The 24,355-nt window shown below is 37.9% G+C and overlaps 1 protein-coding gene and 1 pseudogene across 1 annotated transcript; one reads left to right on the top strand and one right to left on the bottom strand.

Moving 5' to 3' along the window:
* Positions 1-2,052: 2,052 nt before the first annotated feature.
* Positions 2,053-22,666, top strand: parp1 (poly(ADP-ribose) polymerase 1). Its single transcript, XM_015373332.1, has 22 exons — positions 2,053-2,252; positions 2,466-2,581; positions 2,663-2,877; positions 9,296-9,386; positions 9,466-9,582; positions 10,855-11,031; positions 11,295-11,457; positions 12,155-12,295; positions 12,391-12,630; positions 14,766-14,831; positions 14,926-15,058; positions 15,165-15,360; positions 15,435-15,563; positions 16,237-16,320; positions 17,943-18,065; positions 18,161-18,289; positions 18,368-18,466; positions 18,577-18,729; positions 18,832-18,959; positions 19,056-19,117; positions 21,230-21,344; positions 22,027-22,666. Exons 1-22 carry the CDS (start codon positions 2,072-2,074, stop codon positions 22,106-22,108), a joined length of 2,940 nt encoding a protein of 979 aa, XP_015228818.1. The 5' UTR covers positions 2,053-2,071; the 3' UTR covers positions 22,109-22,666.
* Positions 5,007-9,287, bottom strand: LOC107083838 (annotated as a pseudogene).
* Positions 22,667-24,355: the final 1,689 nt, after the last annotated feature.

Here is a 24,355-nt window from a genome sequence, read left to right on the forward strand (position 1 = left end):
CCCCCCCTTAATGGCAATCCCCCCTTTAACGACCGACCCCTAGAATCATAGACAGGTTCAGATATTAGAGGCTAACGATGGAACTAACGACCCATTCATCGGTTACCATTGCGTGCTTCCAAGCGATACAAGGCGTTGTCTAAAGACTCAAACTCATTGCGGATCCAGACATTTGAATTGAGAAAGCTTCCTGGAGAGGTGGCGAAACGTTTCAAATCTTGAAAACCAAGTCCAGTGGATATTTTTTTAATTTTTACAGGATGACTATGACCTGGATGACTGAGAACCTTCATCAGCATTTAGTCCAGATTCAATCAGAGGTCAGCAGTCTGAATAAGGTTAATGATTAAGCTCTTATCTCCAGTTTTTTAGTTTATTTTAGCAGTAATTCGTGAATATTTTCTTCCTCTCCTCCACATCTACTGACCCTGTAGGACCAATCGGATGTATAACCACATTCTGTGTGGAAAATAATACATTTAGGTCACACCGAGCCTGGTTCTGCTGGAGGTTTCTTCTTGTTAAAAGGGAGTTTTTCCTCTCCACCGTTGCTATACGCATGCTTAGTGTGAGGGATTGCATTCGAGTCAATGAGTCGAGGCAATCAACTGGTTTTCCTTAGATAGAAAACTTTGAATCAATTTGACTGCATGATCTGGTGAACTGTAAAGTGCCTTGAGATGACTCGTTGTGAAAAAATAAACTGAATTGAATTGTTCATGTAATTCTATCTTTTATTTTTTATTTTATCAGGCTGATTTATTTATATCAACTTTAGTGAAAATGACTAATAATTAATATATAACTAATAACATTTGGATGCTTGTAAAAATTGCAGTGTACAAAAGTATAATTGGGTAATATTTAGATTTTTTTCCCCCATCACATGTCTCATTATTATTATATTATTTTGGTAAAGTGAAACCCCCTGCCTCTTTTTTTTTAACAAAAAAGAGTTTGGTTCTGTCTAAATATTTGCTCTGCAAACACCTGATTGGCTCCTAACATAATGAATAAACCTGACTGAACATTGTCAATTATAAAGCACTATCATTATAGATCCAAGATATTTCACTGACGTTGATATTAGACGTATATTAGCATACCAGTAGCTAAAACAGTCAGTGAGTGAAATTAGGCCTTTATTAACAACAGCTTATAGTGCTGCAGCGCAGGGTTAAACTGACGCAGAGAAGAAATGTAAGTGAGGTGTTTGGTTTTTTTTTGGAGGATAAGGAAAGGAAAGGATAAGGAAATAATTGTGAGGTAGAAATTAGCAGTAAATATCAGTTTTCTGCCCAAATCTTCAGTGTGAAGGATTTAAGTTTATCTGTGAGTAAAATAACTAGTATATAAGTTTTGTTTTTAGAAAATATGCAAGCAAAGAAATGGCAATGGAAATCCTTTTTACTATTTTAAATTTGAGAAACAACTGATTTATATGAAAAGATTATTTAAAATATTTACAGTATTCAATATATCGAAAATTATTATGACTTAAAGTTTAGTGATAACTTTAAAGTTATCAATGTTCCACGTTTAACCATTTATAACTTTAAACCTGCCAGTTTGGATCACGCTGATTTGAACCCAGTCCATCTCTGGATCTTTTGGTCTCGATGCGTTTATTTTCATAAAATTTTCTTAATTTGTAACATCATCTATTAAACTTAAATCAAGCAATTCTTTCAATTTAAAATGCAAAATATATAAATTATTATTTAGAGTTCTGGTTTTAAGGATTTTATAGATAAAAGCTAAATTTGATTGGATTTAATCTGTTTTGGAAAAATAACACCAGGAATCCTTCATGTTTAACAGTTTGGAAAACTCTTAATGATTTATTTCTGGAATTTATAGAGCTAGATGGGATGTTTTTTTATAAGGTCCTTTAAAACGTATAAAATAAATCTTCCAATAATAAGAAAATCAATCCCTTTGACTCCTTGTTGTTAGACCTTATACGTTCCTGTGTAATTATGTCTCCTCGCTGCAAAGTTCACATAATTATTTTCCACCATCTCTGATGTTTGCGGTCGCTTACGTGTAAACATGCTGCTGACGCCGTTTGATGTTTGTCCTCCAGTCGCCCATGTTTGACGGGAAGGTCCCCCACTGGCACCACTTCTCCTGCTTCTGGCTGCGAGCGGCGGCAAAGTCACCGGCTGACATCGCCGGCTTTTCCGACCTGCGCTGGGAGGACCAGGAAAAGGTGAAGAAGGCCATCGAGAGCGGCGGAGCAGTCGGGATAGGTCAGTGCTCGGTTTGTGGAGATGCTGGAGTTTTAATCATTATAAGCAGAGGCTGTCTGGTTCATTTATTTAATGAAGACGGCATAGAATAAACTAAAGAAGAACAAGCAAATATCATCTGCTGACTCTTTTGTCCTGATAATTAGTTTTTCACATTTATGGTTTCTGCTGGACTGAGTTAAATGCTTTTTATGACACCCATAATTTCTGCAGCAAAAGGTGGTCAGAAGAGTGCCGCCGCAGGAGAGAAGACGCTGAATGATTTTGCGGTGGAATATGCCAAATCCAACCGCAGCACGTGCAAAGGCTGCGAGCAGAAAATAGAAAAGGTTTGCACCAGTGCTGCTCCCATGAAGCGATTAACGACCTTCAGCCGCTTTGTAGTGAATTCACCACATTTTCTGGTTTAGGACCAGATCCGGGTGTCCAAGAAGACTGTGGACCCAGAGAAGCCTCAGCTGGGCCTGATCGACCGCTGGTACCACACGGCGTGCTTCGTGAGCCGCAGGGAGGAGCTGCTCTTTAAGCCTGAATACAGCGCCGCCCAGCTGAAGGGCTTCAACGGGCTACGGGCAGAAGATAAGGAGGAGCTGAAGAAGCGGCTGCCTGCTGTCAAATCTGAAGGGTGAGAAAAACAATAACGAACAGGATTCCCTTATCGGTCTCCGCCAGTCACGTGACATTTGTTGATAAGACGCCATTTTAGGTGGAAAAGGCGTAGTGTAACCCGCCCGAGGTAAACAATTGACGTCACTTGGCGGAGACCGATAGTCTGGATTTAAAGGATCTCCCGGATTTTATTCCTGTTTTCCTCTCGTGATTAATCAATTATTGAAACAATCCTCAACTAATTTAGTGATTGATTAATACTTAACTGGAGTTTAGAAACTCTAAAACATGCCTTAAGATCACAGAGCATCCCACCAAGAGTAACAATTATTCCAAAATTGTAATAAAAAAATGTAAGATAAACAAAACTTAATTATCTGTCAATACTTTAAATCCAGAAGTCAACAAGTAGAAAAGTTTTAGTATCACCTGGTTTAATTCTTTTAAAAAAGTCTTCTTTAAGGAACCTTTAACTATCTGATTAGTAATTGCTTAACTGGGAAAATAATCAACAGATTAATCAAGTATCAAAATAATCGTTATTTGCAGCCCTAATGTCCATATTGTAAATGTCTGAATTTCTGAAGTGTTATTAATCCATCCATCATCACGTCCATCCGGATTATCAATATGTCCTCTGTTTAGATATGTAAGATTTCTATTCATATATGAACAATGGTTATAAATTCAAGGCAAAATCTTTTTTTTTTTCCCTTTATAGGGCAGGTTACTGTTTTTGATCACTTGCATACTCCTAACAGATGTAGTCCCCCCGTCCTACAGTGAGGTCTAGAAACACAAGATCTATATCCAGCCATTCAGCAAAGATGCTGCTACATGGCTGTACATATTATTCTGGCATTTGACCAATTAGATGAGCCCTTGAATGATAGATTACCTACTGTAAATTAAGTTTTAAAAAAAAGTTAACGAGTCGAGAAAAAAGGTAAAGAGCTAATTGAAAATAAACATGTTTCTTTAATTCTTAGAGTGGTTTTCGGAATTTCTTATAGAAGCACTTTTGTTATTTTTCTTAATGTATTCAGGCAAGTTGGCATTTCTTCAGGGTTCCCGCGGGTCCTTAAAAAGTCCTAAAAGGCATTGAATTCTTCAAAATAAAACTAAGGCCATTAAGTGGTATTAAAATGTCTTAAATCAGTCTTTCGTAGGTCTTATTTTTTAAAACGTCATAAATAGGATTATTTTTATTACGATTTGTTTTTGTTATATAAATAAAACATTAAAATTGAAAACATTTTTTTATAAAAAAAATAAAATAAAGGCTCGCCATTATTGGTTCCGTCCCGATAGCGGAACCAAAAAAGCGTTGTTGCGGCCGGGACATTTGGGAGATGCACCATTAACTTTTTGTCTGGAAAATATGAGCAAGTGTTAAGGGAACGAAAATTGTCTATCCAGCCAAGAGTTTTCTCCATGGCTAAAACCAGGGAACATACATGAGGCTCAGTGGATTTTGTGCAAGAAGTCATTCAAGCTCGGAACGATGGGGATTAAGGCAGTGGAGTCGCACATGCGAAGCGCGAAACACAAAGCGTCAAAATCGAGTTACCGAGAAACAGCCGGTATTTCTCAGTTTAGTTCCACCCTTGTCTCTGCAACGCCTCCACTTATCACCAAATCAAACATACTAAGAAAACGATACAAAGAAAAATAGCTGCAAAAAAGACTTAGCACTGGTTATGTTGTGGCTTTAAAACTGATTTGTTTTGTTCCCTGCTAAAACAAAGTTTGTGAATTCAGTTAAATAATTTTTAAAATATATCTGTCATTTGTGTGTTTTTAGCTTTCTTCCTGTATGGGAAGCTTTTCAAAAGTTGAAACATTAGTGCAGTGGTTTATGTTGAAATAAACCTTTGGGTTAAGTTGTCGCAAGCAGGTTTTTCTAGTGTTTCTTGTGAATTTGGTCATAAATGTTTATTTCAAGTGGCATTAAAAAGTCTTGAATTTAACTTGCCTTATGCTGTAGGAACCCTGTTCTTTTGATCACATTGACATACATTTTTATTATCAAAATATCCATAGTTTTATAATGTTACAAAGGTAATGGGATCTTGTCCTGGATTCCAATAACACTACTGGCTTGAAATTTAGATTTTCAGAGTATTTCACTTAGTGCCCTCTTAAGGGTTAATTTAGTATGTTTTGATTGGAAAATGCAAAGAAATATCTACAGGATCACTTTTTAGGCCTTGAATTTGTTTCCTCTCCTCTGTCGGACAAGTTTGGCGCGTCTCTGCTTCTGAACGTCGTGCAGCACAAGAAAATGGCCTTAAAAGTGTCCCTGAAAGCTGTCATGGTGTATGCATAAAGGAACGGATTGACGGCAGAGTTGGCGTGCGATAGGATGATGGCGGCCAGCAGCAGCTCTAACGGCACGGGGCAGCTAGGGCAGAGCAGCAGGAAGCAGTTAATGATGTGAAGAGGGATCCAGCAGACCGTGAAGAGGAAAAGGACCAGGAAGAGAGAGGTGGCCATCTTCATCTCCCTCCGCATGCTGGCTGCCGCTCGGCTCTGGCCGTCTGCTCTGCTCCGCTGATCCGGGCCTATTCGTCGCACTTGCTGCTTGACCGTGACGAAGATCTGAGCGTAGATGAGAAACATGATAATCAGAGGCGCCAGCACACAGGCGAAGAAGTTAAAGTAGACCATGTAGGTCATGTCCACCACCAGGACAAAGAAGCAGTAGCCCGAGTCGGGCGGCGTCTTGTGCCAGCCCATGAGCGGCACCAGCCCGATGAGGAAGGCCAGGAACCATGTGGCGAGGATGACTAGGACTGCGTTCCGAGGCGTCATCAGGACGCGGTAACGGAAAGGCATGAAGATGGCGACGTAGCGCTCTACAGCTACGGCCAGGAGGCTGAAGATGGAGCTCTGAGTGAACATGATCAGAACGCTGAGCATGAGGAGGCAAAGGTAGAGGTTGTAACGAGGTAAGCCAGCGCCTGTCAGGACGGCGCAAGGAATGGCGATCATACCCACGCAGATATCCGCAACCGCCAGCGACACCAGGAAGTAGTTGGTGACTGTGCGTAATTTGCTGTTGAGACCCACGGCAGCACAGACCAGCAAATTACCCAGAGTCGATAAAAAGGCGATGATGAGCTCAGCCGTCATGTACGGCACATTTGGGGGAGTCACCACATCAGCAGATGGAGGCGGTGACATGGAAACAGATGAGAAATTCAGGGGATCTAGACGAGCTGAGGGGGGGCTGTGTTGGACATCATGGTGGTACCATGAAGTCAGAGGGTTCCCCATTATTCTCCTAAAAACAGATAAAAGAGAAATCAGTGAGATAGCTGAGTCATATTTTTCTTTGTCTAACCAAAGTTTGTTCATGGACACATGCAATGAAGAAGAGGGCTTCACATTTTAACACATCTACAAAGTGTGGCATCTGTTTGTATTTTTTCTGAGTCCGTTCTTTCTAGATTCACCATCTGCATCAACAGGGCTCGATGTTAACCATTGACCAATCGCCCGGGGCAAGTAGTTTTTATTGTCGGGAGAGTACAAATTTCATTGCATTTGTCCGCCGGGCAAGTGCAATGATCGCAAAAAAAATTTTTTTACTGAAAATTACTTTAAAATCACAGACATTCGCTGAAAACAACCCAAAAGCGTTGCCGGCGCCATTTTTGTTGTCTTGTACACATTCTCGCGTGATGTGAAAAAGCCGCGTGATTTTCCGCTAGATGGCATGATTTTTCTCTCCTTGGGGAGAGAATTCTGCTGAGCAGCAGCTGGATGATGAATTTAATCTATACTATAATACACGCTAGATTAAACATGATCAGTCAGGGATTAGGAAAATAATAATTAAGAGCTAAACATGTTAAATTGCTGAGTAGTAGTAGTGTTAGTTTTTAACCTGTCAAGTTTTTTTTAGATTTTTAACATTGCAATTTATACTTTTCCAAGCACACAACAGTTTAAAGCAAAGTTTAGTTTGAAAAGAATGAGCAGGAAGGATTGAAAAGCATGTTGACACGGTAATGTAGGCTTGAGTTCATTATCTGACGCATGCATATACACACAAAAAAAACTTAAAACTTACTGAATTACAAAAAAACATTTTTTAAAAACAAACATGTTTCATTGATATATATACAAAAATGAATATTAGGAACTATATTTATCAAACATTATACTGGGCAAGTAAAAATTGTTTCTTGGCAAATGAAATGTGAAAGTCACTAAGTGGTAAAAATCCTTAACGTCAACCCCTGATCAATGAACACCAGTTTTTAAATGTTTCCAAACCTCCTTCTCTAGATCATTCCAGCATATAAATCCTCAGCTGAAGCTTTAGCTCCATGTTGTGGTTCTTTTTCTTGCCTGAAGTTGATTCTTTTGCAGCTTCTAATGGGTTTTCCTCCAGGTTGACCCCGTTTATTTACCTTCATCAGCTCTGACCTGCTTCTCTACCTGCTGAAGGAAAGCATCCCCACAGTAGTGCTTATCAGGGCGTAATTTTCCACCACAGCATGGGATTTAAAAATAAAACTTCCTTTCATGTAAAAGTGAGTCCTCTAGCTTTTCTTCAACAGTTTATCCTCCTGTAATTTAATTAAAGCCACATTGGAAAGCTGCAAATCCTAGTTTTCCTGTCAATCGTGTCTCACACCTTAGCTATGCTTACCTTTAGCCTTTTTGCTCCTCATCAATCTCCTTAACTGGTTGCAGTTGTGCAGTAATCTTTGATATTTAGATGGAAAAGCTCTCCAAGTCTGCTTTCTGCTCAGCTCCTAAGTCTTCATGAGGAGATAAAACCTCTGAGAACTATATAGATGCTCTACATTAATAGAATAAATCATTAATAGTTCTTCAAGTTAATTGGTTCTTTAAATTCTTACGAATATAAAAGTAAATTACAACAAACAAATGCCACACCTTATACAGTTCTTATGTGTTAAAAATGCCATTTTTTTTCATTTTAAGGGACTGCTTTGTTTTGGTTGATGACAAAACATCCACAAGAACTGAGAGAAAAGTTTGTGGTGAATATAAAAACAAAGAACAAGCATGATGTTAGCAGAAATGGAAAAAAGGAATGATTAAAAAGCACATAAAACAAATCTATTATTAGACGGCCAAAGATGAAATCTAAAAACCTTCAGAAGAAAAGCACTAATTACTATTTAACACCTTTTGTTTTCTTTTTCATCCAATTATTATCATTAACAGTCTCCACTTTGATGCACATTGTCAAGTTAAGCAAAAATCTGTTCCATAAGGGATGAGGTTTCCTGTAAAGGTTTGAATAATCTTGTAGAATATTTTGGTTGGATTTAAAGTTACGGCCTCTTTAAAAAAAAAAAAACAGAATGTTTTTCCTTCTCACCTGTTATGTTAATGCATGTATGTTTGTATATCAGGAAATAAAATAAGAAAATACTAAAAACTTAAAAGTGAGGACATTTAATGAAGAAACATCCAAAAATGTATTAAAATAAATATGTAATAAAATCTTTTAAAATAATGAATGAAATATTTATGTTTCTGTAAAATGGTGTTAGAAGTTGAATGAAAAACAATAAAAGTTATGAGGAAAATAAAAATAACCGTATGTGTAATGGAACCAAACCAAAACCAAATATGCACATAAAAGAAAACTGATAAAAAAATAAGACTGAAGCTTAGAGGTATTAGTATAGAGAAATCCAAACTTACAGCAGTCCTCAGATCTTCCTGAACGCTGCTCCGATTGTAGATGAAGGGGGATTTTTTTAGCTGGAGGTGCAAACAGATCTAAGAGGTTTGCAGGACTTGGAAGTGGAAAAATAAACAAGATGAGGAAAGAACTTTAAAACAGCACGTCTATAATGCTTTAAGATAGCTGCATTCTGAGGTTTCTTTTCCATTTCTTTTCATTGAAGCAAAGCGTGATGAAGTTTAATGATCATTTAATGCTTTCCAGCTGAGCGGTTGCTTACCCATTCTTTTATGATCGTCCCTGGTGTCCTCTAGACAGCCTTCTTCAATTAAAACACATCTGCAGGATCCTAATTTAAACAACTTTCCTTTTTACCCCTGATGTCATCTGCTGTGTTTGATCAGGGAGGTTTTGTCTTGTTTTTCCCTCGAACTGGAAATAAATCAAGGGGGATCATTACCTCTGGTCTAATGGTCTCAGTGGGATGGCCATTATTCCTGTCTGGACATCATCAGGGATCAGCACTGACATGCACCAGCTTGTGTTTGGATCCTTGTCCATTAACTGATGAGGCCCTAATGAACGAGTGTTGATGAAGGATAAAGGTGTCGGATTCAGCCTTGTTTGCTTCTCACCTCTGTTGTTTTGCTCTGTCCCATTGTGCCTCATTTAGGAAGTAATGGATGATGATGTCTGACCTTATCCTGCGTCCTTTCTGAGCTTTGAAAACTTTCTGAAGTTGGGTTTGTTTCCCCAGAAAGCGTAAATCCGATGAGGTGGACGGGGCGTCGAAGAAACAGAAGAAAGAGGAGGAGGAGGAGAGGAAGAAGCTGGAGGAGCAGCTGAAGGTTTTACACTTTGTTTACAGATCATTGGCCTTAATAAACACATTTGGTTAATGTTCACATCATCTGCATGTGTAATTAGAATCAGAGCCAGCTGATTTGGGGTATCAAGGACAAGCTGAAGAAGCATTGCTCAGTCAACGACATGAAGGAGCTGCTGATTGCAAACGGCCAGGATGTTCCCTCCGGAGAGTCCAACGTAAGAACATAACATAAAGTTGCTGCCTTTAACTGAAACCATAAACATACTTTTGAATTGAATAATTAGTTTTAATTATTATTCACGCAATGGTTAGAAATCCATTGTACTGCATAACTATCCAGTCTGCTTCACTGGCACCCTTAGTAGACATGCAGGAATCCTAAAATGAGCTAATCTTGCATTGAAGTTCCTTAATCCAGTCTAAACGGAATCGAAAAAAAGCTTTATATTTGATTTCAAAGATTGTGACTTAATTTAGATTTTGGAACATAGACGCACTAATTCTGAAACCAAAACAAGGAAAATATCCCAGATTCTTTTGGTCTTCAATCGGTCGGAAACAATCAGATTAATCCCGATTAATTGATTATTGAAATAATTGTTGACTAATTTAGGAATCGATTAATCGTTAACTGGAGTATAGAGACTCTATAACATGCCTTGAACTGACAGTGGAAAATATAAGAAAATAAAACAGAATCAGAGCAAGTAGAAGAAAAAATAATTTAAAAAAAATAATTAAAAAAGATGCAGAAACAAGAAATAACATTAAAAGCAGTTGGATTCAAGAAAATAAAAACCATCATAAACATGAACATGCAGTTTTCTTTACTGTACCTGAATTGAGCTTGAATCTTGTCCTTGGATCAGATGAAAATAAGATCGAGTTTTCAGCAACAACAGCAAAAAATAATCCTGATAGACCTGGTGTGAATTAAAGGATAAAACTATGATAACACCACCTGTTACACACGGTAGAGGATATATTATGCTGTGGATCTCCTTTTCTCTCTTAAAATGTCCATTAAAATGTTTTATTGCAATATCAACTCCTAAACCTCAGAACATAAAAAAGGAGAGAAAAAGGGAGCGAGTTTACTATTTTAAGGCTTCTTTCACATCCTATATATTTCAATTCAAACAAACTTTATTTATAAAGCACATTTCTTTAAATTCCTTTAAAAGTAATGTACAGTGCAACAACATAAAACATTACAAGACATAAAAGACATAACAAAATTGAAATCAGAACTCTAAAACCTATAATAAAGTAAAAATAATTGATCACATGCCAAAATCAACATCTCACATAGTTTTGAAAGCCAGAACAAAAAGATGAGTTTTTAGAAGCAATTTAAAATCAGACAAAGAGGTACACCAATGTTAATGAGAATTTTAGATTGAGCTGTAACTTGTAAATTTAACGCATATGTGTTTAAAACTGATTTCTCTAAATGTCTGAGGGTCTGGGTCTTCATCTATGCTCAGGTGCTGGACAGCCTGGCTGACGGCATGGCCTTTGGAGCTCTCGAACCCTGTAAGGAGTGCCAGGGCCAGCTGGTGTTTAAAGGAGACTCTTATTACTGTCGTGGAGACATTTCAGCCTGGACCAAGTGTGTGTACAAAACCAAGACTCCGGCACGAAAAGACTGGCTCATCCCTAAGGTGAATCACTATTATCAAAGGTTTCCATAGTGATGATATTACTACTTTCAGTGTGTATTTATTGGTATTTACTATCAGTGTGAAGTAGAAGAAGAAGGTGGATGATGGAGAACCTGCTTACCTCAGCAAAATGTGGTTAAAATGTTGGTGTCATTATTCTTGTCAATAAATCAAGAGTCTGGAAAAATATTTGATTCACTTTATCTACTATCCGGACTAATCTTTTTTTTTTCCTTTTATTCGTTTTTTTCACGTCATTTCAGGAATTCCATGAAGTCCCTTTTCTAAAGAAGTTTAAGTTCAAGCGACAGGACAGGGTTTACTCCCAGGAGGCTCCCACTCCAACCCTGCAACCAGTGAAGGCGGAATCCCAGGCGAGTGCTTCTAGTGCTCCCACTGAGCGCCCGCTAGAGGCAGCGCCATCAGGTCAGAGAATACACACTGACATGTCTAATGCCCTTTACATGTTTTTGTTTTTAATCACTATTTCCGATTAGTTTTACATAACTGGGAAGTGAAAGAAAAGTGACATAGATGTTCAATTTATTAAAAGAAAAAAAAACAGGAAAATATGGTAGAGAGAGGAACCCCCTGTAATCTGATTAACTTTGATTAAACTCACTTAAAATTAGCTTTTAACATCCCACACTGAATAAAAACGTAAGAATTCACATTTAAAGTTTGCCACAGCAGTCTTAAGGACTCTTGAAATGCTTCTGCTGGAGGTAATTTGAACAGTTTTCTTTTTTATACATTTTTTGTGATATGCAAAATGCTTTGGGTTTTTTTCTTTTTGGGGGAAAAATGACCCGTTCTTATCATAAAGCATGGAGGTGGGAGCATCATGGTGTGGGGATGTTTTTTCAGTGATGACAGGGAGGCTGCTCAGACTTTATGGGAGGAAGGGTTGACGCTAAATGTGAAGCAATGCTGCAAGGAAAGTCGGGTGCAAAAGTTTTGAGAGTGGAGCAAATGTTCCAGCAGGAAAACATCCCTCATTTAGCCCAACGCTGGCGGTGTGTAGTCAACACCGTTTTTTCCTTACCTTTGACTTCTGTTAGGTTCATATGGATTTACTCTTCTCAAATGAATTATTTTTTGAAACTGATGTTCTATTTTGTAGACAAACCTCTAACTGGTATGAAGCTGCTGGCTATTGGCAAATTATCCAAAAACAAAGAAGATCTAAAAGCTGCAGTGGAAGAGATGGGAGGCAAAATAACAGGCACCGCCAGTAAGGCCTCTCTCTGCCTCAGCTCTAAGAGTGAGTAATAAGTTACCTTGGGCTGTATCTTATTTTTAGTCTTAAATATGTTGATTTTTTTTTATATTTATATTTACTTTTAATCCTCTTTTCAGATGAAGTTGAGAAGATGGGTAAGAAGATGGAGGAAGTCAGAGATGCAGGCGTGCGCGTGGTCTCTGAAGACTTCCTCACAGACATCAAGTCATCAGGCAAAGCTCTTCAGGAGCTGGTGTCTCTACACGCCATCTCACCATGGGGAGCGGAAATTAAAGTTGAACCTCAGGCTCCAGCTGTGGCCTCCAAATCTGGAGCCCTGGCTGCTAAGAGTACCGGCAGGGTAAAGGAGGAGGAAGGTAAATAAAGCGTTTTGCTCTTTTCATCAGCTGTGAGAGTGCTAAAGGACAGCTGCTCCTGCTGCAGCTTTTAGAAAGTGAAGTTGTCATTGACAGAATATTATTTATTATATGTATATCAGTTATTTCACAATATAGAGTTTATTGATCATTTTGTCTGTTTCTTACTGATTAAATTCCAGTATTGTAATTAAAGCCTCTCTTTTTGAGTGGGAGGGGGAATACATTTCCAGGTGCTAAAGTATGGAGGGTGACGAGTGACACAACACATTAATAAATACCTTATGAAGTAATTATCTAAATTTATCATTAATTTATTAAACCTGGAAATAAATACACAATTTATTTGATAGCTTTATATTTAATTATGTACATATATTTATTTCATTATTTTATAATGTTCCTTTGCTGAAGCACACCATGATTTATTTTAAACTGTCACATATCCATCAAAGTCAAAAAGGCGGGACTAGAGCCACTTTCAAATAAACCCTGATGTCTAATTGGCTGCTTCTAACTGAGCAAGGCAAGGCAACTTCATTGTGGTTTTCCTTTAAAGAAAGTCAATATTATCACTAAAAAAGTAGGAAATAAATTCAAAAGGTGTTCCAATTCATTTGCAGGACACTGGTTGAGCCACTCCTGACTGTGTAACTGTAGTTTGGTCTAAAATATGTCCACTTACAAGAGAGCTTGCCATAGTCTGGCATGGTGGGAGATGCCAGAGAGTTCAGCTAAATCAGGGGTCGGCAACCCAAACTGCTTAAAAAAGCCATATTGGAGCAAAAAAAAAAATCTGTCTCGAGCTGCAAAAATGTAAAAGTATTATATATGCCTAATATGGCAACACGGGCTCTAAGTGTATTATCCCACTATAGAAAAGGACTATGTGGGCTTTAATATATAATAAGCATTCATGATTAAATCTTTATCCTTGAGCAAATGTCACATAGCAGCATGAGGTGAGGGACGAGCACCGAACGCTCCCATCACTCGCTGCTTCACCACCTTTCACTGCGCAGTTTAGATTTTGTTGCATTAATAAAATTATAGAAACATGATAAAGGAATCTTTGTATGGTGGACGTGTTTCTGTTGGGATGAGTTGATTGAGTCATGAGGAACCAAGCAGGAACTGACATCCATCAGAGCAGAGCTCTCTAACCCTGAAAACCTCACATCCTCCGTCACCAGCGTTCCTTGGTTTATATTTTTAGGATCTGGGGAAAAAATAGAAGAAAGTTCCCATCCCTGCATCAGAGCGCTACATGTTTGATCTGTGGATGGGTTTCCATCCTTGCAACAAAACTAGCAGCAATAGTGGAGTTTGAAGATACAATCCACTTCTTAAATCATTCTTTGCGCTCCTCTAATTTATCCAGAAGTTCTGCAATCGCACTTTTTCTCTCACTCCCAACTTGGTGGTCGGCTGCATATTTAGCAGCCTTCCCTGGTAAATCCTTTCCAAATTTTTATTTTTTGACAACCTCTCATTACAAAGCAAAAAAATTCAGGCAATCCTTCCGCATTGATAATGAAAGCAAATGATTTGCTCCATTTTTTTAATCCTCTTTTCTCATCAGCAACCTTTCTTTTTTCCTCTTTGGTCCGAGACACACCTGCAGCTTTGTTTGCCTGGCACCGCGCCACGCTGGTTGCAAGTTATGACCACTGATCTCTATGGCTATGACGCAATTTATTGTATACATTTATTTATTATACAAATGTTTACAGCATTGGAAAACATAATTAATGTTTGTTTGATCTTCTGCACACCATTTTAAAACGAACAAAAAAATCGATTTTCATAAATTTTTGCAAGAGGGACGCTAAAGAGCCGCAGGTTGACGACCCACAAGCTAAATCAAAGTTAGCCCCGCCCCCTGACAAACGCCGGATCACCTTCTCAGTTGCTCATCTAGTGTTCTGTAAATAAATCACGTTTTAGAAATTTATTTAAAACTAAAATATTGCCTTTAGGTCTAAATTAATGAAACATTTAAATAATTGTTTCATTATTTATTTATTTATTTATTTATTCTGCTGTGGCACTTGTCACCTTCCATACCCAATGGAAACAATAGTTGATTTCAAAAGTTTAAGATTGAGACCATAGTTGACTCCAAATAATTACAGGTGGGAGCAAAGCCAAGAAGATGAAGCTCACAGTCAAAGGTGGAGCTGCCGTGGATCCAGACTCCGGTAGGAGAAAATTCCTCTCACTATTATTATTATTGTTGTTTTTTGTCTATTCTCCTTTTTTTAATTTCCTTGTTATTTTAATGGACTTTAACAGGCCTTGAAAACAGTGCCCATGTCTTGGAGCAGAGCGGGAAGATATACAGTGCTACTTTGGGTCTTGTTGACATCGCAAGAGGAACAAACTCCTATTATAAGCTGCAGCTGCTGGAGGATGATGTACACAAGAGGTAGAATCTCTTTAAGTGTAGTAATCATGGCTTGGTATCAATGGTGTTTTTAGGCTGACATTTCCCTCTGCTTCAGCTGTAACCCATGTGCCCATCTGTTTTGTAGGTACTGGGTTTTCAGGTCTTGGGGTAGAGTGGGCACCACCATCGGAGGAAACAAGTTGGAGAAATTCCACGACAAGAACTCTGCCATGGATAATTTCCTCACTGTTTATAAAGAAAAGACTGGAAACGAATGGGGAACTACAAACTTCACTAAATATCCCAACAAGTTCTACCCTCTGGAAATCGACTATGGCCAGGTACCAACGCAGGTCCCTTTCAGAAACAAATCTCACTGTACAGTTTTAGAGTTAGATTTACATTTTCTCTGCAGGATGAGGAGGCGGTGAAACGGCTGACGGCCTCTGCTGGCACAAAGTCGAAGCTAGACAGACCCGTTCAGGATCTGATCAAGATGATCTTTGATGTGGAGAGCATGAAGAAGGCCATGGTTGAGTTTGAGGTACGGCTTCTTTTCCAATGTCAGACATTTTTCATTTGTTGTGTGGATTTTTTTTCCATTTCATCTTGTTACAACAGAAGTAAAACCTGTCACTGAGGCCATTTTGTAAACTCATCCATGTTGTGATTCATTTTTTCTTTTTGCCCGTTTACTGTAAATTATGGCCCCTTTCTTTTGGTGGCAATTTTATTCACCTCGTTTTGGTTTTTGTCAGCTCTGCTCTCCGTTATGATAGACTACCACGGTTGTGTGGGCAGACTCGTCATAGCAAGGCAATGTGACACAAAGCAACAATGGAGGACTTTCTGCCCTGTTAATGGCTTCTAGTCATTCTCAAATTAAAAGAAAGCTGGGATTAATCCATGTAGCGGTGCCAAATAGAAGGATACAAGCTTGAGCTAATCCCAGCATGCCACAGCGTTCACATACAGAACAAGCCCAGTATTTATTTATTTAATATTTTGATATTTGTGGTGTAATGCCTTCATCATGGTTGGAACTGGATCCAAGCAAAATAGTTCTGGTTCCCTGCAAACATTACTAATGGAAAAGCCTAAGAGGCGAGTAGAGCCAACAGAAAGGAGCTGAGCTATTGGATTAAAAAAATGGCTATCAGATAGACGGTTTCCTTGATTCTGTTATCTATTAACTTTTTTTATTGCTCTATTTTCAGATCGACCTCCAGAAAATGCCTCTTGGCAAGCTGAGTAAGAGACAAATCCAGAGTGCCTACGCTCTTCTGACTGAAGTACAGCAGGTTGGTCATAAACTGTTCCTATCTATGCTTCATCTAGTCTAATTTTTTCTCTTTGGAATTAGAAATAGTAGTAGAGTGCGTCACAACAAGAATAATGTAGATTCTTCTATTATATTTAAATCTTTATTAATTTTTTTAAAGATTTCACTTAGTTCTGGAACCCTGAGAATTTCAATCAGTTGTTTTTTGTTTGTTTATTTTTAGCTATTTTATTATTTTTGGAATAAGTATATTTAAATCTGTTAACATAGGACTAAAAACACACTAGATCTGATTGTTTGCCTAAATTCAAAAGCTGTACTTTGATTTCAGATAAAATCAGCTTATTTTGACCTTTTCCAACACTTTTTTTTTTTTTCCAACACATTGGATTGTGTCAAATCATGGTCGATGCTAACAGTTCCAGCTGACAAATGGCAAACAAAAAGTTATTATATTAATATTTTTTGTCCAAAAATAATAGAATATACCTTATATGACAGCAAATCAACAAAAACTATTCCTACATCCAAACATTCTCCATCACGATTATCCCTGCCGGGGTCGTGAAGGATGCTGGTGCCTATCTCCAGCTGTCTATGTGCCAGAGGAAGGGTACACCCTGGATGCCAGTCCATCATAGGGCAACACAGAGACACACAAAGACATACAACCATTCACACACACTCACACCTAAGGAGAATTTAGAGAAGCCAATTAACCTAACAGTCATGTTTTTGGACTGTGGGAGGAAGCCGGAGTACCCGGAGAGAACCCACGCATGCTCTGGGAGAATATGCTAACTCCATGCTGAAACACCCCAGGTCAGGAATCGAACCCAGAACCTCCTTGCTGCAAGGCAGCAGTTCTACCTGCTAAAATCTTGTAATAAAGCCCGATCTTTCAAGTCTCTGGTAAATTTATTTATTTATTTATTTTTTTTACATTTACTGAGGATTTTTCATTAAGTAATTGTCCTACCCCCTGTTTATCATGTGTTGTTGATAATTCAGGTCATAGCATTTGTTTCCAGTTCATCATGTCTAACTTAGCTAAAAGTAAGGTGAATTAGCTGCTTTACTTAAATTGTGTTATGTCTTAAAGAGAAGGCTCAAAGCTCAGTTCATCCCCTACATGCTGTCGGTCTGAGAGAAGATCACACAGACAGGAAGCTGCAGCCATCAATATAGCCTCTTTATCACACACAAAATGATTAAAAAAAAAAAATATATATATATATTGAAAGAAATTCTGATAATTTTGTGGTTTGACCAAAGTTTTATTAAAATAAGCTGCTTTATTCTAAACATTATTGCCATGTTTAAATCCTTTTCTTTTTTGCTTTTTAAAGAAAAGAAATTAATGTTTATTTATATACCATGAACAGAACATTGAAGAAAAACATGCATTTCAGTGGCAAAATGGAGCCAGTAGAATAAAAGTTGGACTACAAACCTGACAGAATGTTTCAGCTAACGGTTTAACATCTGTCTAAGCTTTCCTTTTAAGATCTTCTTATAAGTAAATATTGATCTATTGCACCTGTTGGGATTTCTCACCGAAGGTTTACTTTTATGGTCTTGCAACAGTTTGTTTAGAGGTATCTTTAATTAAATAGTAAAATGTTCTTATTGTTTTTATAGGCGGTATCAGATAGTGTACCGGAGGCCCAGATTCTGGATCTGTCCAATCGCTTCTACACCCTTATTCCTCATGACTTTGGCATGAAGAAACCTCCTCTGCTCAACAACCTGGATTACATCCAGGTGAACCCTCTATTTATTCCTATCGCCCTCCCCTCTGAAGAGATCAGTTCTGAGATGGGAAGCTAATGCAGATTTTCCCATATGCTACTGCTCAGGCTAAAGTTGAGATGTTGGACAACCTTTTGGATATCGAAGTGGCCTACAGCCTGCTGAGAGGAGGAGCTCAGGACAATGAGCACGATCCAATCGACATCAACTATGAGAAGCTTAAAACTAAGATTGAGGTATAAATTGAAACAACTTCTAATGAACTGAATCTCTGCCGTCGTGAAACAGAGAGTAACTGGTTTGATGATGTACAGGTTGTTGACAAAACCACAGAGGAGGCTGAAATCATCACGCAATACGTTAAGAACACCCATGCTGCTACTCACAACACCTACACTCTGGAAGTACAAGACGTACGTTGTTAAATCTCTTCTTCTTCTTTTTTTTTTTAAAATAAGTCTTCATAAAAATACCTAATCGCTTTAAGTTAATCTTTTTTCCCACACAATGAATTCTCTTTTAGATTTTCAAAATTGCACGAGAAGGAGAGCACCAACGCTACCGTCCATTCGAGGAGCTACACAACCGGCAGTTACTGTGGCACGGCTCTCGCGCCACCAACTATGCTGGTATTCTGTCTCAGGGGCTCCGCATTGCTCCTCCAGAGGCCCCCGTGGTGAGTTAGAGACGATCTTCTTCCAGCTGGTTAGAAAGCTTCACAGCTTTTGTTTTATTTTAGTTTGATTTCTTATCACACTTTGTTTCCCACGCTCTTTAGACCGGCTACATGTTCGGCAAAGGTGTGTACTTTGCTGACATGGTGTCCAAGAGTGCAAACTATTGCCACACCTCTCAGTCAGACCCTGTGGGTCTCATTCTGCTGGCAGAGGTCGCTCTAGGCAACATGTGAGTCATAATCTAAGATTTTAAACATACATATAGAGTCAGCTATAAGACACAGCTGATGTAACTGATTAAATTAACACACTGTTGCTAATGCAGGCACGAGCTGAAGAAAGCCTCTCACATCACCAAATTACCAAAGGGAAAACACAGCGTTAAAGGTAAGAACCTTCACTATTACACTGGATTGATCAGGTGATTAACACTTATTAGCTCCCCTGGTAAAGAAGAGTGTGAAATGTGAATTACTGTGATGACAGCAGAAACCTTTGCAGGTTAAACTCCCGAGTGGTAGGAAGGAAAGACTCCTCATCCAGCTGCTCTGATTAGAGATGATCCCTAGCTTAGTTCAGTCCCTTTTTTCTTGTGGCTATTTGGTGATTAATGTAGATCACACTCATCTTCTGATTTTTAGCTTTTCCTTTTCAGGGTTTCCCACAGCGAATTATCTGTCTCAATCAGATGCCACATTTACACTACCCCTCTGAAACCGATCCGTACCTAGCTTGGTTCTTAGAGCCCATTACACATCACGCTAGCAGGGTTCCTTGCCTCCTATCAGCGGTCCACGATACTGCAACTCTCAATGCGGAAATTACGCAAACTAAAATGGCGGCACCCATTACATTCAGGAACTTAAGTGCCTGGATAGCGTCCTTCACCAACATTTTAATAAGAGTCTTGGTCTCGGCATCATCTCAGGTCGCGCCACGCTCTTTGACGCCATTTATTGTTAAAAGGCTGAAAGGAAGTTTATGTTGTGAACAGGGGAAGGGATCTGTGAATAGCAAAGCTGGACACGGCAGAATATCCACGAAATAAGTCAGGTTACTGTAAATAGGAGATGATGTGGTCTGCTCAAGGCTCTTTGTTATTGAAGAACCGAGCCACATCTAAACCGTGCAGAGCCCTACTGATGAACTAGTACTAGATTACGGCGGTTTGGTTGTGTCTGCACGGTCCAGTTCAGCTGTGTTCCATTAACACTCAACTGGTAACTGCTACCGTGCTCGGACCGTTCTCAGCGTGGTTTCAAAAGGGTAGTGGAAATTGGGCTTAAATCTGTCCCCTAGATCTTTTTCTGTCACATCAGCTACCTTCATTTCCACCCGTAAATCTCCTCTGGGTCTCCTGACTATTCCTCCTTTGTTAACGTCCAAACCATCTCAGTCTGGCCTCAGACTTTATCTCCAAAACATCTAACATGAGCCGCCTGCATGATCTTATTCACCCTGGTTACTCTTAAAGAGAAGCACCTCCTCATCTCTGCTCCAGTCCTTCTTCTCGTCTTTTCACCCTCTGTTGCTCTGCTCTAATCTCTCTGGTTCCTTACATGTATTAAGTCTTGTTACGGCTGATCTTTATTTTTTATTTTCCTGTATTTTTCCTCTACTTTTTACCCTCTCCTACCACAGATACAATGTCATCTTTTTTTTCTTATTTTGAGGAATAACCATTAGAAATGCCCTGCTCTGCCTGACCAGTATGATAGCCAAAGGGAACGATGTTTTATATAAATTAAATAAATGTTTCATATGGAAGCATATTTCATTCACCCAGGGGGGAAAAAAATAAACTCTTTTTGTTTTTTTATTGAATTCACAAGATAAGTTTAAAAGGAAATCTGAATAAAAAAGCTAAACTGTGACGAGAAGAGGAAAGGGGAAACAACCCTACCAAGTCCACAAACTAATGGTAATCGCATCTACATAACTAGGAGACGGGACAATTTCATGGATAACATGTTGAAGCTTCTCCAAATGAAAGGCGTCAGTTGCCTTGAAATCAGCAATGCAAACAGTAACAGAACATCCTCTATTAAATCATGATCAGCAGCGTGATCACTTTAATTCAGAACAACAGAACATTTTTATCTATTTTTGTAAAAATTATATAAATCTTTTTTCTGGACTAGTCTAAAACAGACTTTTTTTTTTCTATGTCAATACAATACATTTCCATAGTTACTCAACTCACTGATCAAATTAGAAAATTATGATGCTGAAGTTATATTTTAATAGCATTTTTAGGCATGGTGCCAATGTTTGGATCTGGTGGTTTTACTAAACCCATTGATTTATTATAGTTTTTTTTTTTTTAATAAAGTAATATGATTTTACTGTGAGATTGTGCTTCTACTGTAATAAACCTTCATTTTAATGCATTTTACAAATGAAATCAAATGGTTTGATCTTTAGGTTTTGTTGATTATATTCAGTTTATTTTGTCTTCTTTTTTAAACTCTCATTCTTAATGAATTCCAATCCCTACAGGCTTGGGTAGAACCGCTCCTGATCCGAATGCTTCCGTCACTTTGAATGGGGTACAAGTACCTCTGGGTAAAGGAGTCAACACTAACATTGATGACACAAGTCTACTGTACAACGAGTATCCTTTATTCATCTCCCGCCTTATTAATTTAATGATTTTGTTAAATAACCCTACAGGTTTTGGTTTTTTTGCCCAGCTTTTCTCTCTGTTGGTTACTTTTTTGTGTTGTTTCTGGACAGCAGGAACAGGATAGCAGGTAAATTGTTGCAGAGTATTTATTTCAGAAGAAGGAATTTGACTGTTTATCAGGTCTGTATAGGTTTGGAGGAAAAAACCAAACATTATTATGTCCATAATTTATTCAGTGTTTATTATCACCATGATGGAAAAATCGAAAATGTTGCAATGCAACCACCACACCTTAAATACTCAAGTACCTTTGTCCATCCGTCAACTCAGACCCAACTGTCTGTCTTGTCCATTCGGTATGGTTTAAAGTTTTCCTTATAGCTCACTTATCCAAATCTATAAAACTATTAGGAATATATTGTTTTTCTACGTTTGAATAACAGCTGCAATCTCCGAAAATTTAAATCTGAAAATTTTGCTGAAAATCCCCAAAAGCACTATAAAACACCAGTATAAAACACAGAAGGTTAATCCCTGTCTTTGTTGCCTAATCTTATTCTAACCAGTTCTCTGAATGTAGGCTATGACATAAGTAGCTTCCCTTTATAAATCATTTCTAATGTGCTGGACTACATTACCCATGCTGCTTTCCTTAACATCACTCCTCCAGGTACATCGTATATGATGTGGCTCAAATAAACTTGAAGTATCTCCTAAAGATCAGGTTTAACTACCAGACGTCTCTGTGGTAAACAACAAAAAAGGACTGGATCGGAACCCTTCAAGGAAAATAAGTTGCATCAGTCTTGACTTAATTCTCTACAGCAATGCCTATGTGATGCTGTTCTATGCCCCCATCGTGTCCATGTGAAATAGTTTCATTTTCTTTGTTTTTCACCAGGATCTGTAGCCAGCAACGTTTGTTAGAATACAGTAGATAAAAGCCACTGGGGCGTTCTCATAACACTGGACATCAAGAGTTAGTTCATGAGCCGTGGACACAACAGTGAAGGAAGAAGTCTAATTTCAGGAATTAATGGTCATAAAGAGGAATATAACGATGTTTAATTAAGTGACTTGATAAGACGCCTTGTTCACATTTAAAACGTGCTCTGAACCCTGACCAGGACATCTGCATGCTTACCTGTTCTCATGTTTTTTCTCTAACATTACAATCTGTTAAGCATTTTGTAGACTGTTTAAAAGTTTGACATGTAAATATTTGGTTAGTTTCTTTCTATCTAAATCCGTCTTCCCCTTTAAAGGTTCACTTTTTCCTGCTTAAACCTCATTGCAATAAAACAAGGTACATCCTAAAACATTTGTCTTTATTCTTACTGATCTCACTGGTCATGAACTGGCTCAGAGTTAACCACACTAGTAGTGATATTAACTAGATATTAAAGTTGATTTTTGACTTAAAATGTACCTCATATAATCCTCAAAGCGACTTATAAAAGTGTCAAGGTCATTTAAAGGGGAAAAAACGTATTTACCCTCAAATCTGGGTGTGATTTTATAAAACTGGTCAACACAGGGCTAGATGGAAAAGAAAATATTTTATAGAACAACTTTTCATTGTTTTTACTGCTGGGGTGTTTTTACAGGGTTGAAATGTATGCAATCAGAATCAGAACATCTAAGCGTCATACCAACACTCAAAAATGCTTTGATCTAAACTATCTGAAGTTCAATCACCCTACAGAAATACGAACCTCTAACCCACTCTCTTTATAGTCTTGCTTATTTCCCAGTATTACCCTGTATTTAGTTTCATCCATATTTTTCTCAACCCTGAGAGGCATCCCTGCTGAATAAAGGCATCTCCAAAGAATGATGCTTCCATCACCTTGCTTCACACTGGATATTGTTTGCTTACACTAAACCTACAACCTGCAACTCCAAAGATGTATGTGGCTCCTGGCTTTCCTCAGCTGCTCTGGTTACCTTTGCAAACAATTGTGCTTTTAAATACAAATGTAGTTTCTTTTTAGCAATTTAATGTCATATATCCAAATAATCTCCACATACAAGTGACATTAATGGAACATTGATTTTTTTTCTGCAGCAGGTATGTTTTAGTTTTTGTACATTGTAGATTTAATTCAAATATGTGTTCAATATTTTTAGAAAATACTGCAGGTTCTTTTTAGCTGCAGGCTAGGAATAGCAGACAGTTATGATTTTGTCAATATTAATTACATTAGTAATAAAGGCTGGAATTTGCCATACTAGGCAAATGTTCTTAAGTGATTTTGCAAAACAAGACAAATTTAAGAAGCAACGCTCAAGATGACTGAAAAGTAAAGGCTGCTGTCACCAATTTGAAATAAGACACAATGCTAGTTTTGCTCACTTTATATCTTTTTACAGCAAAGATAAATTTATACAAATAAGAATAGATGGCACGGCAAAGGAATCTACACATAAGTCAAAAGGTGGTTTTGGGGCTTTTTATTTAGAATTATCAAGTTAAAAGTTTAAGTTAATGTTGCAGTGTTAAAATAACACTTTAAGAGTTAAATTTAACGCCAGTCCATGTGCATTTGGTCCCACTCTGAATTAGTGTTAAATTAACACTCTACACAGTTTATATCTCATTCCAATTGTTGTAATAACTAAAAGAGTAAATGTACTTTGACAATGCGTATTTAACATTAACAAATTTGTGGAATTTACTGTGAAGTTTCCAATTTCTATTTGTGGGAAAATATTAAACCATAATTTACCTCCAAGCAAAACATTTTACACCATTTTAATAGATCGTCTGAAAGAGATTTTGTAAAAGGTTGATGCTAATACAGATTAGGTGCTGCATAATGCTTTTTACAATGCTTACCGTGAGGTTTGTTGATCTGACATTACAAAATGTTTTTTTTTTGTTTTTGTTTTTTTAATCAAGTGGTACTTAATTAGACTTGTTCCCCTGTTATCACCTTAGTAGTGCTATTTACCATAAGATGGATAAAGTAGAGCTGGGGTGTTAATCTCATTAATTA

This window comes from Cyprinodon variegatus, unplaced genomic scaffold (assembly GCF_000732505.1).
Source record: "Cyprinodon variegatus isolate N-32 unplaced genomic scaffold, C_variegatus-1.0 Scaffold4, whole genome shotgun sequence".
Lineage (NCBI taxonomy): Eukaryota > Metazoa > Chordata > Actinopteri > Cyprinodontiformes > Cyprinodontidae > Cyprinodon > Cyprinodon variegatus.